The sequence below is a fragment of the Acanthopagrus latus genome, chromosome 9 (assembly GCF_904848185.1).
Source record: "Acanthopagrus latus isolate v.2019 chromosome 9, fAcaLat1.1, whole genome shotgun sequence".
NCBI lineage: Eukaryota > Metazoa > Chordata > Actinopteri > Spariformes > Sparidae > Acanthopagrus > Acanthopagrus latus.
This window is the reverse complement of record NC_051047.1, coordinates 6,840,176-6,853,654: the sequence shown is the minus strand read 5'-3', so window position 1 is coordinate 6,853,654 and position 13,479 is coordinate 6,840,176. Positions and strand designations below refer to the sequence as shown.

The window sequence follows — 13,479 nt, the reverse complement described above, 5'->3', positions numbered from 1 at the left end:
CTCCAGTGTGTACCTGACTACAAATTTTGATTTATTTTTAGTTATAAACAAAGCAGGCAGCTCAGGAGCTGTTGGAATTTATCTTTGGAGCCAGGTTGTTTCCCCTGATCCCAGTCATCACACAGCTATCTCCGTGTTGAACTCAATACCGAAGTCAAAGAACTTGCTGCTCCGACTGTTGCGTCGGCCAAGAAGCTGCACTTTGCACACCGCAAAGACTACAGCCGACGGCCAGCAAGCTCGTACATACGCTACAGCCAATTCTAATCAGGACTATGTCTGATTAAAACGTTGAGAATGGCACTGATAAAGAGACAGAGGAGGTAATTAAGGAGAGACAAACTGGGTGTGTGGATGCAACAGTGACAGGCTGAAGAGGCTGTCCCTTCTTCTGCTTCTTTTTTCTGCACTGATACACCTTCACCATTTGCCAATCAGACTGATTTCCCTCACCAGTGAGCCGTCGCCGATTCTACTTGCCAAATCAGCCAAAAAAATGCAGACAATGCCAACAATGTGGGGCAGACCAAACTGACTAGAGCCTCAGGTGCCAAGTGACGTCCCTGACGATGCCTGACGGCCGACCGTCAGCCTGCTGCTTCAGGGCTTTTAGTAAACTGCAATGTTTGAATGTCGCTGGGCCTGTTGAGGTGTGAGTGGCGCCAAAAAAATCCCTTTCAAGTTGTTTGGTTGCAACATGTGTGTCTAATAGTTCGTTTACGTGCTCCTACGGTGGTCCCATTTCACGAGTTAGGGTTAATGTTAATACATAGCTTCTCAACCTCTCTACCTCACCCTAAATGGAAACTTCAGATATAGAGAAGTTCTTGCTAGTTTTTGGCCACTTTTATTACACCTTTAGGCAATTTTTGTAGCAAAAAATACTTTTCTCCTTTTTTGATATTATAACTTGAATAAATACAACAATTTTGATTGGTGGATGTGCAGCCATCAGTAGATACATATACATAAAAAACGGCACACTGTAAGACACCATTGGTTAATGCAAATCATCACCATGTGTTATGTATATGTATGATATCAATGAACAGCTTTGCCTGATTTCCTGGGGAAAGTCTTGATAACACTGGTTTCATTCTTGTTTCTAAGAGTCCTAACCTCTGGAAACCAAACCATCTTCACTGAAATCTGTGTCACAGCAAAAGCACAAAGCTCACTGGCCTCGCTCTAGAAGAAAGAAATCACCAAACATTATCGAGCAGACTTTCAGAGATAATGTAGTCTCATTAACTGGTGTAGTTATTTAGGGCAGAAAAGATGACTCAGTAATTGCCTTTCTTTTCAGCATCATCTTTATGCTGAATGTACAGAAAACCCTTTGGGTGGACGTCAGTACAGGGAGCAGACCAGTACGCCCTGTCCTTGTGTGGTGTCCCGGCTTCACAGACGCTTGTCCTGTACTTGACCCACCCTGTGGACAGCAGCCTGTCACCCACACACGCAAATCAAGGACAGGCAGCTTAGAAACCAGCGGCATCAACTCTTCTAGCCCTCTCACACACACACACACGCACAGTACACCAGTGACACACATCAAACAAATTTTTCACATCATGACACAAACATTTATTGCACACAATTACACCGCATATCTCTTTCACACACACACACACACACACACACACACAGATGCCCGGTGTTGCTGCTTCAATGCAGTTTCTTAATGGCCCTGCTGTCAGAGTGAGATTAATGGTCTCCCAACCACCACCATCAGCTTGCATTTCTGTCCACCTCTCAGCGCAGCGTTCTCACCGTCCTCTGAACAGAGCTCAGTGGGGGTTGTTTGCGTCCAGTTCTGTACAGCGACTAAACCTCCAACAGAACGCTGTTTCCCACAGCCTGATTGTTTCCCAGACCAAAACAAAAGTTCCTCTCTGCCAGTGTTTGAAGAATGCATAGATAAATATTGGATGGAGAATGTTGTTCCAGCAGATTAGGCTGTTAATGACCATGTTTGAACCCTCAGTCTCTGTGTTTGGGCTGCAGCTGGTGCATCAGGGAGCTGTTTTTGACATCTCTCCTGACCGTCCACTCAGCGAGTAGCCACAGGCTCAACGTACTGCTGCAGTGGACTCAGAGAAGATGACCTTACAACACCCTAACATCTAACATTTGCCGTGAAGCAGAGGCAACTCACCCGCCTTTTCACTTTAGCTTGTATCTGTTTTTATTACAGCTACAGTGATGTGTGGTTTGTTCCTTTCCCTGACTCTGAGCTCTTCAGCCCCACACTCAGCCTGATTCAGCAATATTTCAGTGTGTTTCTGTAAGCCTCCCCTACATACACACACATATAGACAAACACACATACACCGGCCCTCATGCACCACTTGTTCTGAATGCAGAGCAGTGCTGATGCATAGCAGAGGACAGGACAGATATTTGGTTTTGTCTCTTACTCATCAGTTTGAAGGGTCAGACAAAGTCCTTTCCCTCTGTTAGTCCGGTAAGCCTTAACACAATCTGATGATCACACACTACAGTGACTGAGTTGAATAAGAAGCAGCTTTTTTTACACAGTCATATCACCCTTGATTTATAGCCTGCGCTAGTGCTGCATTGTATATTGAAGAAAGGAATTCCTGAACTGTTTTGACAAGGACAATTTACCAGGTTTGGAAATGTACCAAGTTTGTTTCATGCATCTGTGCACAGCAGCACCGCGAGCGCACACGCACACACATACACACTGCTCATCCCTGATCAAACGGCATATTCATTATGTCTTAAAACAAAACATGTTGTACTCTGCGTGAGACAAATAATGTGTTATGTATCTGAAAGTCCTTTTTAAATCCAAAAATAAAGTGTCTGCCAGTTTTCTCGATGCTCCTGCAATATTAAGCACACCTCGACACCAAACAGGAAGCTTATTCATGATGCCCGCAGCTCTAACAGATTTGTTAAAAAGTTGTAAACACACACGCGTACAGACACTGCTGTTGTAGTGGTTATAGACCAGCGACATCGCTCATGATGCCCTGCTTCTTAATCATAGGGCAGAGATAAACAGTGTTTGGCTGATGGTGAAGTTTGGTGAAGTAAAAAAAAAAATCCATTCTCTATGAATGTCTGCACTCAGGTTTAGAAAGCCATTTTTAAACATAGGAGAGATTAATGCCGTACAGCTTATCTACTCATTGAGTTCATAGCCTACTCCAATTTGTGCACATATTCACAAAAATGCAATGTTCCTACTACATGCTTAACACAAATGAAAATTCCTCTCATCTACCTATTTACCTGTAGCCATGCATACTCTGACTAACAAGCACAGGCTCTCTCTGTCATTCCTTCTTGAAAAGGTTGGCATTGAGATATTTACACATGTACAAAAACCTGTGATATCCAAGTTTTTCATTATGCTTAAAAGAAGTTGTGTTTCTCCTTCCGACCAGAAACATGGTGTTTTCTTTTGTGCATGCGACACCACCCCAGCCACACTAACCTAACTCAATGGATGTAGACTGATGGCACAGGCCTGTGACTGGGCGTGTAAATCATTTTTTCGTTGACACTAATTTGGTCACTAATAGCACAAACCTGAGCAAGGTTTGCCATTTAAAATCCTGAGGCTCACTTCACCACAGGTCCCTCTGACAGTACTCTGCAGGCAGAGGCACCACCACTGCATCCAACATTTAGCTCCACTCAAGATGATTATGATTGGTTTAAAGAAATGCAGACAGCCACGGCATCTTCTCACTTTACCAGAATAAGAATTGGTGCAGCCAGACCTATTTCCAGTGGTGGAAGAGTGCTGGGGAGATGCTGTAGGTCTGGCTATGCAAGACTACAGCCTTCTAAACTGTTGGCTAGGCAACACACAGAAGCGACTGTACACAGGCTGTGTGTTGCAGACTGCCCTTTTTCTTTCAAAGAGTGAAATTGCAGGCAATTTGGTTGTGCTGAGTTCTGCCAGTGTAGCTTTTCATCCAACTTTTCTCTTTCATTTCTTCCTCAAGCAAGTGTTTCTGTTTGGAGGACGTGAACAGTGTTTTTTGTTTGCATTGCCCCCTTTTTTTGTTTGTTACAGTCTCGCGCTGCTTCCACAGTGTCATGGTTTGTTATAGATCTGAGTATTTTTTAGGTCAGATTGCAGATATTTTTATAATCACAGCATTTTGTCACTATCGGAGTCGCTACATTGTTTTCTGGAACTAACTCCTCCACAGCAGAGTCATCAGCAGTGTTTCTGTCTGCAGTGCTTGTCAGTGCCAAACATACTGCAGTCATGATGTAATTATATTAACATATAAAAAAAACTGTTGGTTTTATCATGAACCATATGATACGGGTCGATTTTAAGCACGTCATTATGACCCTAGTTATTTTTCTTACTCTACACTCCTTCACACCCAGCTCTAAGTCTCATGCAGTCTGTCTTTAACATGCTTACTCAAACACACACACTCACACACAAACACACACACACACACACCCCATGACTGAGAGTGAAACATGTAGGAAGTAATCAGACGTGACTCAGGTCTCCTGGTAAACATGAGAGACTCTTGTCATCTCATTTAAAGTTTCACCCTCAGCATGGCAGCCATAAACCCACTGACAGACCAGGGTGAAGCAGCAAGACACCAGAGAATTACAACAAATTCAACAAGACAGCTCTGAGGGTGTAATGTGGAGCAACGATTGCACCATGAGACGGCCCTCAACCGTGGCTGCATGGAAGTAATTTCCAGAGGAACACATACATGTATTTCTTTTTTATAGCTCTGCAAGATTGAGAGTTGATTGACTCAGCTGATAAGGGGCTGACATTATCGTCTGATTGGCTTATCACAGATGCGTTAATATTGGTGTATTGAAGATCACGATTCAAGAGATTGAGTCTAATAAATAAACGTATCTTGCAAAATGTCAAGAAGGAAATATTTTTGACACCTGTTTTCCTTACCGAACAGAAAAATACACCAGCACACCGTCTGAATTCAAGTTTCTGGTCAACTGGACAGAAACTGAATCGAAGTCACCACAGTCACTTCTGGTTTGGTCCAAATAAATCCTCAGTTCACAGAGCAAGATGTGAAAGTATTCCAGCTCATCCTTGCCTGTGGTGATTCCATCTGTGATCTGAGGTCACGGTCCAGGTGGATTGCAGTCAGCTGATATGGCCACTTGCTCCATGGCTAACTGAGCTAGTTTGCCAAAGGCAGCAGAAATACCTGCAGCAAAGAGTATATGGAGCAGCAGTTAGCAGCTATGCTGCCACCAATATTTTTGGGGCTACCTCTGAAATCTGTCCTTATCCTACATGTGACACCTGGAATGTTAGTGTGCAGCATTTGTGTTTTCATGTCTAGTTTCTTTATATAGAGTGATGGAGTTTACTGTTTAACATCTACTATTATATTTATGGTGTTTTACAGTTACTCTACGCCTTTAAGACTGTAAAATATCTTTGTTCCCAACATGTAATAGCCAGTTTGTCACCACTGGTGTTTATTTAGGTCTGGGTTTTAATGAGAATTGAAAAAAGCGATGGTGGTTATCAGTGTTTATGAGTCTCAAGTATCAGAAATCTGCCTTGTCGCTGGTCTCTCATGTGTGATTTGAATCCTGTAGGGTGTGGACACTGCAAGAAGATGAAGCCAGAGTATGATGAAGCTGCAGAGATACTCAACAAGGGCGCAGACGTAAGTTTCTTGACCTTGTGTTTGTGTTTACATGTGCACAGCATGCATCTCCACAGGCCATTCATTTGTTGTATCTCACACTCCGATGAACATACACAACTACACGGGTGTAGCGGCGCCTCATTAACACATCATAATAATCCCTTCTCTTGGCCTCGATGCAGCTGACGCGCTGGTCGGTCTGTCCTGCAGCCCGGCTCTCGATGTGTTTTTGATTAGTGGGGTGTGTTCCTCTCGTTTCCTCTCCTCTCCGCCATTCTGTCCTCAGTGGTAATCTAACACTCCCCAGCCAGGGGCAGGGCTTATAAAAGTCCAGCCTGGTGACTGTAGCAATTATCTCATTCGTGAGCGTCCCCCCGGCCCGACTCTTGGACCTTCTCCTTGTGGCTCTCTGCCCGGCGCTGGAGGTCAATGGGAAAAGCCGGTCCATTATCTAATATGGATGGACTGGAGCCTCTTTCACCCTGAGCCCTTAAGACCCAGCACATCATTTATTTCTCCTCCTTGCTTCTCTGCTAGTGATACAAATGCAGCCCTTTATATACACAGTGTGCGCCCCTTCACAGTGGTTGAACTTAGACCAGCCTGTTACAAGTTCCCAGGTCTGACTCTGCAGCTGTATTGTTTTTATCATTTCACCAACGTGACTTAAGGTTTGCTGTGGTTGTTTGTCCACAGAGCCCCGGTGTGTTGGCGGCAGTGGATTCCACACTGCACAAGTCTGTGGGGGATCGCTTCAAGATCTCAGGCTTCCCGACCCTTAAGTATTTCGAGAAAGGTGAGGACAAGTTCACGCTGCCGCAGCTCCGAAGCAAAGACAAGATCATCGAGTTCATGCACAAGTGAGTCACACACACACTTAATAGGCCGTCTGATAATGTTTTAACTTCCTGTGCAAAGTTAACGCATTCAGACTCATGTAGCCCTGAGCGGAAATATTCTAGCTTCTGTCCGCATGACGGTTCGCTTTCCTCATCTGGTGCCTTGTAAAACAAAATGGGTGAAATGAAGCATTGATTTGCGAAGCTGAAACAAAACCACACGCTTGGAGTGTTCGGTTATATCACTAGTGTTTAAATATTAGCAGTTTTTTTCTTTTTGAAAGCAGCGGGGTAACTGCAAGCATGCATACTCTTTTTCCACTTAAAATGAAAGTAAAGCAGTGTTTCTCCCTCCTTGTAGCATCAATAGTAAATACTGCTTTGTTCTCTTTTATCTCTGCAGTCCCCAGGCGCCTCCTCCACCAGAGCAGTCTTGGGAGGACAAACCCTCCAGCGTCAGCCATCTTGGATCGGAGGATTTTCGAGAGGCACTGAAGAAGAAAAAGCATGCCCTGGTCATGTTCTACGCTCCCTGTAAGACCTTACACCAATTCATATCATCACTAACACCTGATAATTGAATAGTTCTAAAGTCTGGAATTAACTATGAGGGACTGCTTGGTCATTGGCTCTGGACACTTTTCACAACCTGTTGAATTTCATGTGATCGACTGTTTTGATCCAGATTTTAAGTGTGTGTGAAGTTGTTGCAACCAAGTATGATCACAGCCCTGCTGGACTCGGTGTGATCATATCCTGGGTTTAAACCAGGGCGCATACGTAACTCCGGCCGTAAAGCTCCTCAACGGCAGTATATAAACCCCGCCTAAGCCACGGGGAGACTGAGGCATGATTCAGATGACTGAGAATAGATTTGTGCAGGTTAAAAAAAGAGAACAAGCCACTGTTCCACCTCATGTTTCAGGGATCATACAATGTAGATTTGTAGTTGAGTCCTGAGAAAAAGCAAAATTAAAGAGGAATGTTTGGAACTAAATGACCTCTGTGTTGACAGAATATGGGCTGTCATAATCTGACCTGTCTACCAGTTGTGTCTTTGTCCATTGTCTCTGCAACAGCTGACAGTTTAGATTACAACCTGACAGCTCACTTCACTGACAGCACTGGTGCAATATCAGTGAATCAAATGCTTACAGGTAAAATCTTCTTTTATAAATGAGCCTGCAGCCATGACCTTTTAAGCCTCTTTTAGCTCATTGTCTCTGTTCAATGGTGTGTGTTCAGCATCCTCACAGTTTCCAGCAGTTATTTTTTTCAAACAAACAAGCTCTGATAAAGCAACTGTACATTACCTTCTCAGCGGCAAACAGTAAGGAGACAAAAATAATGACTAGCTGCGACTCCCAGGTGTACAAGCACAACTCCAAAGGAAGGCTGAATATGTAAATGGATGTAAACCTTTAAAAAAAAAAAAGATAACAGGACAAATATGCTAGATATGTTTGATGTAGAGTTAGTAGGAAGTAAACACAAATGATAGAGAGATTTAGAGGAGTGAAACCTGTTCTCTGTCTGGACATATCGAGCCGCTTGAAGTCGGACTTCTGGTTCTCTGTTAAGTGAGACCTCCACGAAGAGAGAGGTGAGAGTTTCTCTGTTACTGAACTTGTCTTTGAAAATGATTTGCTTTAAAAAATGTAGGGAGGTCAGTGTTATGACACCCTTCATCTGAGCTCTCAAACACAACATAGATGCTGAAGGAATACAGAGTGACTCCCTTGTTTAATCATCAGTGCACTGGTAGAGACACACATGCACCTCTGTCCCTGCTTCTTTGTCCTCTGCGTCTGACGAGGGCTTCAAAGCCAGCAGGGGCACAGTGGTCGGCCTGCTGCCTCTGTTGGGCCCTTTGGTGCCTCCCGCTACAAAGAGACACTCCAGATGCACATGAGGCTGCAACAACCTGCTGCCCTCCCACCTCACCAAGCCCATCTGCACCCCACTCACTGGTGCCTTATCAGTGAGGGAGCTTGTGTTAAATAGAGCATTTGATTAGTTACAGCTGGCTGCTAAGTCATCGGGGCTGGAGATACTTCAGACAGAACAGTTTTTAAACCAATGTGTGGGTTTTTAACTCGAATCTTCTTTATTGAACCTAAAATAAAACTACATACCATGACATCTTTTCTGTCTGCCAGCTCTTTACCGACCTCAGGGAATACTGAGTTAATAGTCCCTTTGTCTACACGTAGTGCTGTTTATCTGTCTTTATAGTTTTGTGTGAGTTGCAGAGTTTTGGAGACATCGACTATAGACATGTCTGCCTTCTCTTCACTAGGATGTAAACCTTAACCAAGTCCTCTTAAGCTGAACTGTTATGTTAGCTAGCTTGGTTAGCTGGCCTGTCATCCATGAGCAGATGCTCACTCGTTTCTGCATTTCGTTTGGTAAAAAGAAAATGGTTACCACATGAAACTGGTCACATCAAAGAATCTGGAAAAGAGACATGCATGCTGATATCTTGAGTGCCATCTAATTCCATAGTGTTCAAGAGAAGGCAGACGTCTCTGCAGCCGATATCTCCAAAACTCAACAAGACACACCAGAAGAGTCTAGATGGATAAACAGCACTACAAGAGGAGGAAAAATATATCTTTTTTTATTTTCTTGTCTCATCTCCTAAGTAATCAATTGTAGCTGTCAGAATAAGTAGTGTTACGTGATGCTCAGTTCCAAACAAAACACTTATTTGTGTTAAGCTGCCTCTATATTGCTTTTCTAACTTCTGTGTATGTGCAGTTATTATAAGCGATGATGAAAAGACAGAAGATTCAACGCTGTTAAAGTACATCTTCATCTGACAGTCTTGTATTCATCTGTCTTCTTTTCTCTCCACCTTCCTGTCCGTCTCTCAGTAACTCTGAAAAGAGCTCTTGAAGATGTCTGTGCAGAAGGAAAAAATGATAGTGCCGGTCTCATTATCAACTGCAGACCTGCCTTTTTAGCTGCTTCTTAAGCAGCTTGGATGGCAGACGATTTGTAAGAAGTGAAAACTGAAATATCCGGTACTTAGAGTGCTGTGTGACACTACCTGCCCCCTACCCTCATTTATCTGCTCAAATTTCCACTGTTAGAGAATCGTTGAGCTGGTACAGTGACCCCACCTGCTCTCTTCTTGTGAGGGCAGAACGCGGCAAAAGTCACACTGCTGTGTTTTTGATAAACCAGTGTCAGAATTGCGAAAGAACCTTTAAAGGCCACTTATTGTTGCAGCTAAAAGGGTACTTCAGGAGGAAATGGATTTCTGAGCACTGCTGAATGCAGACTCAGGGAGGCAACTCTGAAAAAGGAAGGCAAATGAACGGCTCCCAAGTTGGTGCATAATTGAGTTGAAGGTAGAGTAAGCGTGTGTTTTGTGATGCTTGTCGGCATGTATGCAACCGTAAAAATCTGTAATTATTACGGTGGCCGCCATCAGTCAGCGCTCTTGTAGCCTCTTGTGCTCTTAATTACAAAAACAAATCAGGTGATCTCGGTTATTACAGGGCCGGTGTCAACAATGGGCGGCTGAATATATTTTGTTTCATACATTTTGATTAAACTTGCATTTACAAGGTATATTGCAGGTTTAATAATCTCTTATGCTAAAAAGCCTGAAACTAGGAGAGTAGTTTAAAAATGACATGTTCAAAATCCACATCATAAGGTTTGGCTATGCACATTCTAAACAATCTGTCCACACAAGCATGCTCCCTCAAATAACCCTTACAGTCTGCGTGAAAGAGTTTCTCCAGTCACCCACCGCCAAGCAGCTTTTTTTTTAATGTCTTCTATTCGTCAGCGCAACGGAGGTCCTCTTACCTCTTCCATTCGCAGCAGCAACAACAGCTTGATTGTAATGAACAGGAAAAAAGGGGTACTTGACATTAGAGAAGGCTGCTGGAAGTCAAACTTCAACAGAGATTCAAAGGCGTCATCACAGTTATTGCACTCGATTGCAAGTGCAGTGCAACAGCGCAACCTTCTAATCTGTGCAAGCTGTCGCTAGAGAAAACATCACTGTGCACGCAAATCCAAACCAAGAGGGGCGGCGCTGTGTTGGGAAGTGAGCAAAACTTGAAACAGGTCGCACACTGCAGGACTCCCATATCGTTTAATGCAGAAAAATAATGACGTTTCCAGCAGCAGCAGTCTCCATCTGACATGTCTGACTCTGATGGAGAGTCGTGTTGCTCAGTCGACTTTGGTGCATTCAATAAGGCATAGCGCTGCCCTGCAGTATGTGAGCGTCTTTTTAATCCAACATAGCTCAACTCAGGAAACGTCTCTCCTCACAGAGTCATCAGACAGCTTCTCATGTACAGCTGAATCATCTTACCTCCGCCTACTAGAAGTGAACCTGCTGTCTGTGTATGTGATCTCTAGTCGTGGTACCTAGTGGTGTGTTTGTGCGAGTATTGACTTCCCTATATATGGATGGCTGATGGAGCCACGAGGGTCGGGGGAGGTTGTGTTTATGACGGCAATAAAGAAATTTACAGTCTCTCATAACATGCAAGTGAAGCATCCCTAATGTGGTGTAAACCTCTAAATACCTGCAGGATTGTGAAAGGGCCGAATGCTTTATGAACACGTCACAGAGCGTAAATGATGTATGGAAGTGATTCTGTTTGTATTGTGGAGTGTGTGACTCTTAGTACCTGTATATGCTGGTGCTGTTTAGGACTAGGAATGAGAGGTTTATGGTGTAACAATGACCCATCTGTGTGTTCCTCTCTTCCAGGGTGCCCTCACTGTAAAAGCTCCGTTCCCCACTTCACCACAGCGGCAGAGCTCTTCAAAGAGGACCGCAAGGTTAGTGTTGCTCGCTCACACACTCGGCAGCATGCGCGCATTTACACCGAGCAGTAGTGGTGTGACGAGGATCCCTCAAGCTCAAGATCACTCCTAAAGTAACAACACCAGTTTTGCGCAAGGGAAAGCAATTAGAAGAGCTGCTCAATATTGATTTCATCTCTGCATCTATTATAATGTTTGGGCTGCAATATGTTTAGGCTAGCTTAGCGTGTCCGACATTTGTCCGTCAATCAAGACAAAACAAAAGGCATGAGTAGGGCCCGCAGGTAGTCCAGTGGTTAGAGCACATGCCACAAACGCAGTGGACCCTGGTTCGAAACTGGCGAGAGGACTTGAACTGCATGTCACTCCCCCACCTCTCTCCCCTTTCTGATCTGTCCTCTGTCAAAATAAAGGTGTCTATGCCTCAAAAAATCTTTTAAATAAAAAAAGGCATGAGTAGTGAGGGCTCATGGTTGTCTGCTGCTGTTTGAATGTGAAATGAAAGCCCGCTGCCCCCACAAGGAAACAAGGTTACCTTGAATATTATTACCGATTTTTGGGGTTTTTAACATCGATTGAAAGTTTAGGATGATGCAAGTACATAACTCAACAAAACAAGTGTTTTTAGACAGAAATGTTAGATATTATACCTTTTAAAGAGTTAAGCTTTTTCACCTGGTGCATACTGTAGGAAAATACCAACAGCAGACAAAAGTCTTGTTATGTTGTTATTAAAATTCATTCTTGATTGCAAGTTAGTTGAACAGTGTGCAGAAGTGTTTGTCTGGACATGTCTTTAAAAGTCAGTCCTTGACTTTTTTTTAGCTTACAGGTTTTTGGTTATGTTGTATTCTGTCTTGAGCAACATGCAGCAACATGCTCAACAACACATTTATCCAAAAGTACACAAAACAAAAGTATGATGAAGGCAAACAGAAATGTATTCCAACATAGGAGAAGCGACACATCTCAAATGAAGTGAACTATAAAATAGGCTGTAAATAGACTACAACACAAACAAGGTTCATAAGATTGAAGCTGAACACAGGGTAGAAGCACTGCACTGTAATATAACTTATTTCCATAGTGGCAGGCCCCAGATCGTCATAACAGAACAGTTTGTGCCTCTGCTACACCAGGCTTACGTAAAAGTCTGTCATGTAGAATAATCATGAATAGAAGAATCAAAGTTTTCTTCAGATGGAGACAGACGCACGCATAAAGATGCAGGGACACCGGATCCATTGATGGATGCTGCATGGTGCACGGTGGGTACGGCACAGCGAGTTGATGGACCATTTGATGTGTCTGAATTGCACAATCGCGTCCCAGCCTCGCCATGAAGTTAATGAGGGTTCAGCCCAACGCGCCAGGCTCATGAAAACCATGAACCAGGCGGTACTGATCGAATACAAATCAAGATTCTGTCACTGCGTCGCCTTTTTCTCACCTTTAAGAAAAATATTATGGAACTGTTTAGCATTTAACATTTGTCACCAGGCTGGCATGTTAAAAACAGACGAGCCAAAACAGAAGCACCGCCGGACTCGCAGCACCTCACACATCAGCTGGAGCTTTTAGTGGTCCTGTCTGTTCCGATTTTTTGTCTGAGATGCTGCGTGACTCCAGCTGTGCACAGTAGCTGTTGGTTGTTAATAGATTATGAAAGGAAAAGTCAGACATTTAAGAAGAGCTCACTCTTAGAGATATTTAAGGCCTTGTGTGAAGAAAACTTGCTTACAAAATGTTCTCGGCTTTGCAGTCAGTGTTACAGTGCACCCAGCCGAGCTAAACACAGCATGGCACTGCTGTACATCTGTACTGGGCTCATAGAGGGGAATTTGATCAGTGTGGGATTTGATATCCATCATCTCACATTTCCCCGGGTGAGACAATAAACAATCAAAGTGTAGCGTGTGCATTGTCTACAGTGTGGCCTGAAATGGTCAAATGTTGTCACATTTTTTAATTATTTCTTCTATTTTTGGACTTTGCTGTGTCAGATAAGGCTTTTTTTTTTTTCAAAAAAAGCAGCTGTGGTTGGGGTCACATGGGGCACGCTCAAAATGTCTGATAAGAACTTATACTCCCAACTCAGAATTTACAACTCCGTCCACGTCATTCCTAATATTTGTCTCCGCGCGTCACTTAGGAATTTGACCACTTCTCCGAAGCCCACGCGG

At 43.6% G+C, this 13,479-nt stretch overlaps 1 protein-coding gene across 1 annotated transcript in view; it reads left to right on the top strand.

The window, feature by feature from the left end:
* pdia5 (protein disulfide isomerase family A, member 5) overlaps positions 1-13,479 on the top strand; it is a 63,886-nt gene that overhangs the window by 40,577 nt on the left and 9,830 nt on the right. The window contains exons 12-15 of the mRNA XM_037109980.1: positions 5,605-5,675; positions 6,354-6,517; positions 6,900-7,030; positions 11,241-11,311. Coding sequence (XP_036965875.1) covers positions 5,605-5,675; positions 6,354-6,517; positions 6,900-7,030; positions 11,241-11,311 — 437 coding nt within the window. The remainder of the gene's footprint in view (positions 1-5,604; positions 5,676-6,353; positions 6,518-6,899; positions 7,031-11,240; positions 11,312-13,479) is intronic.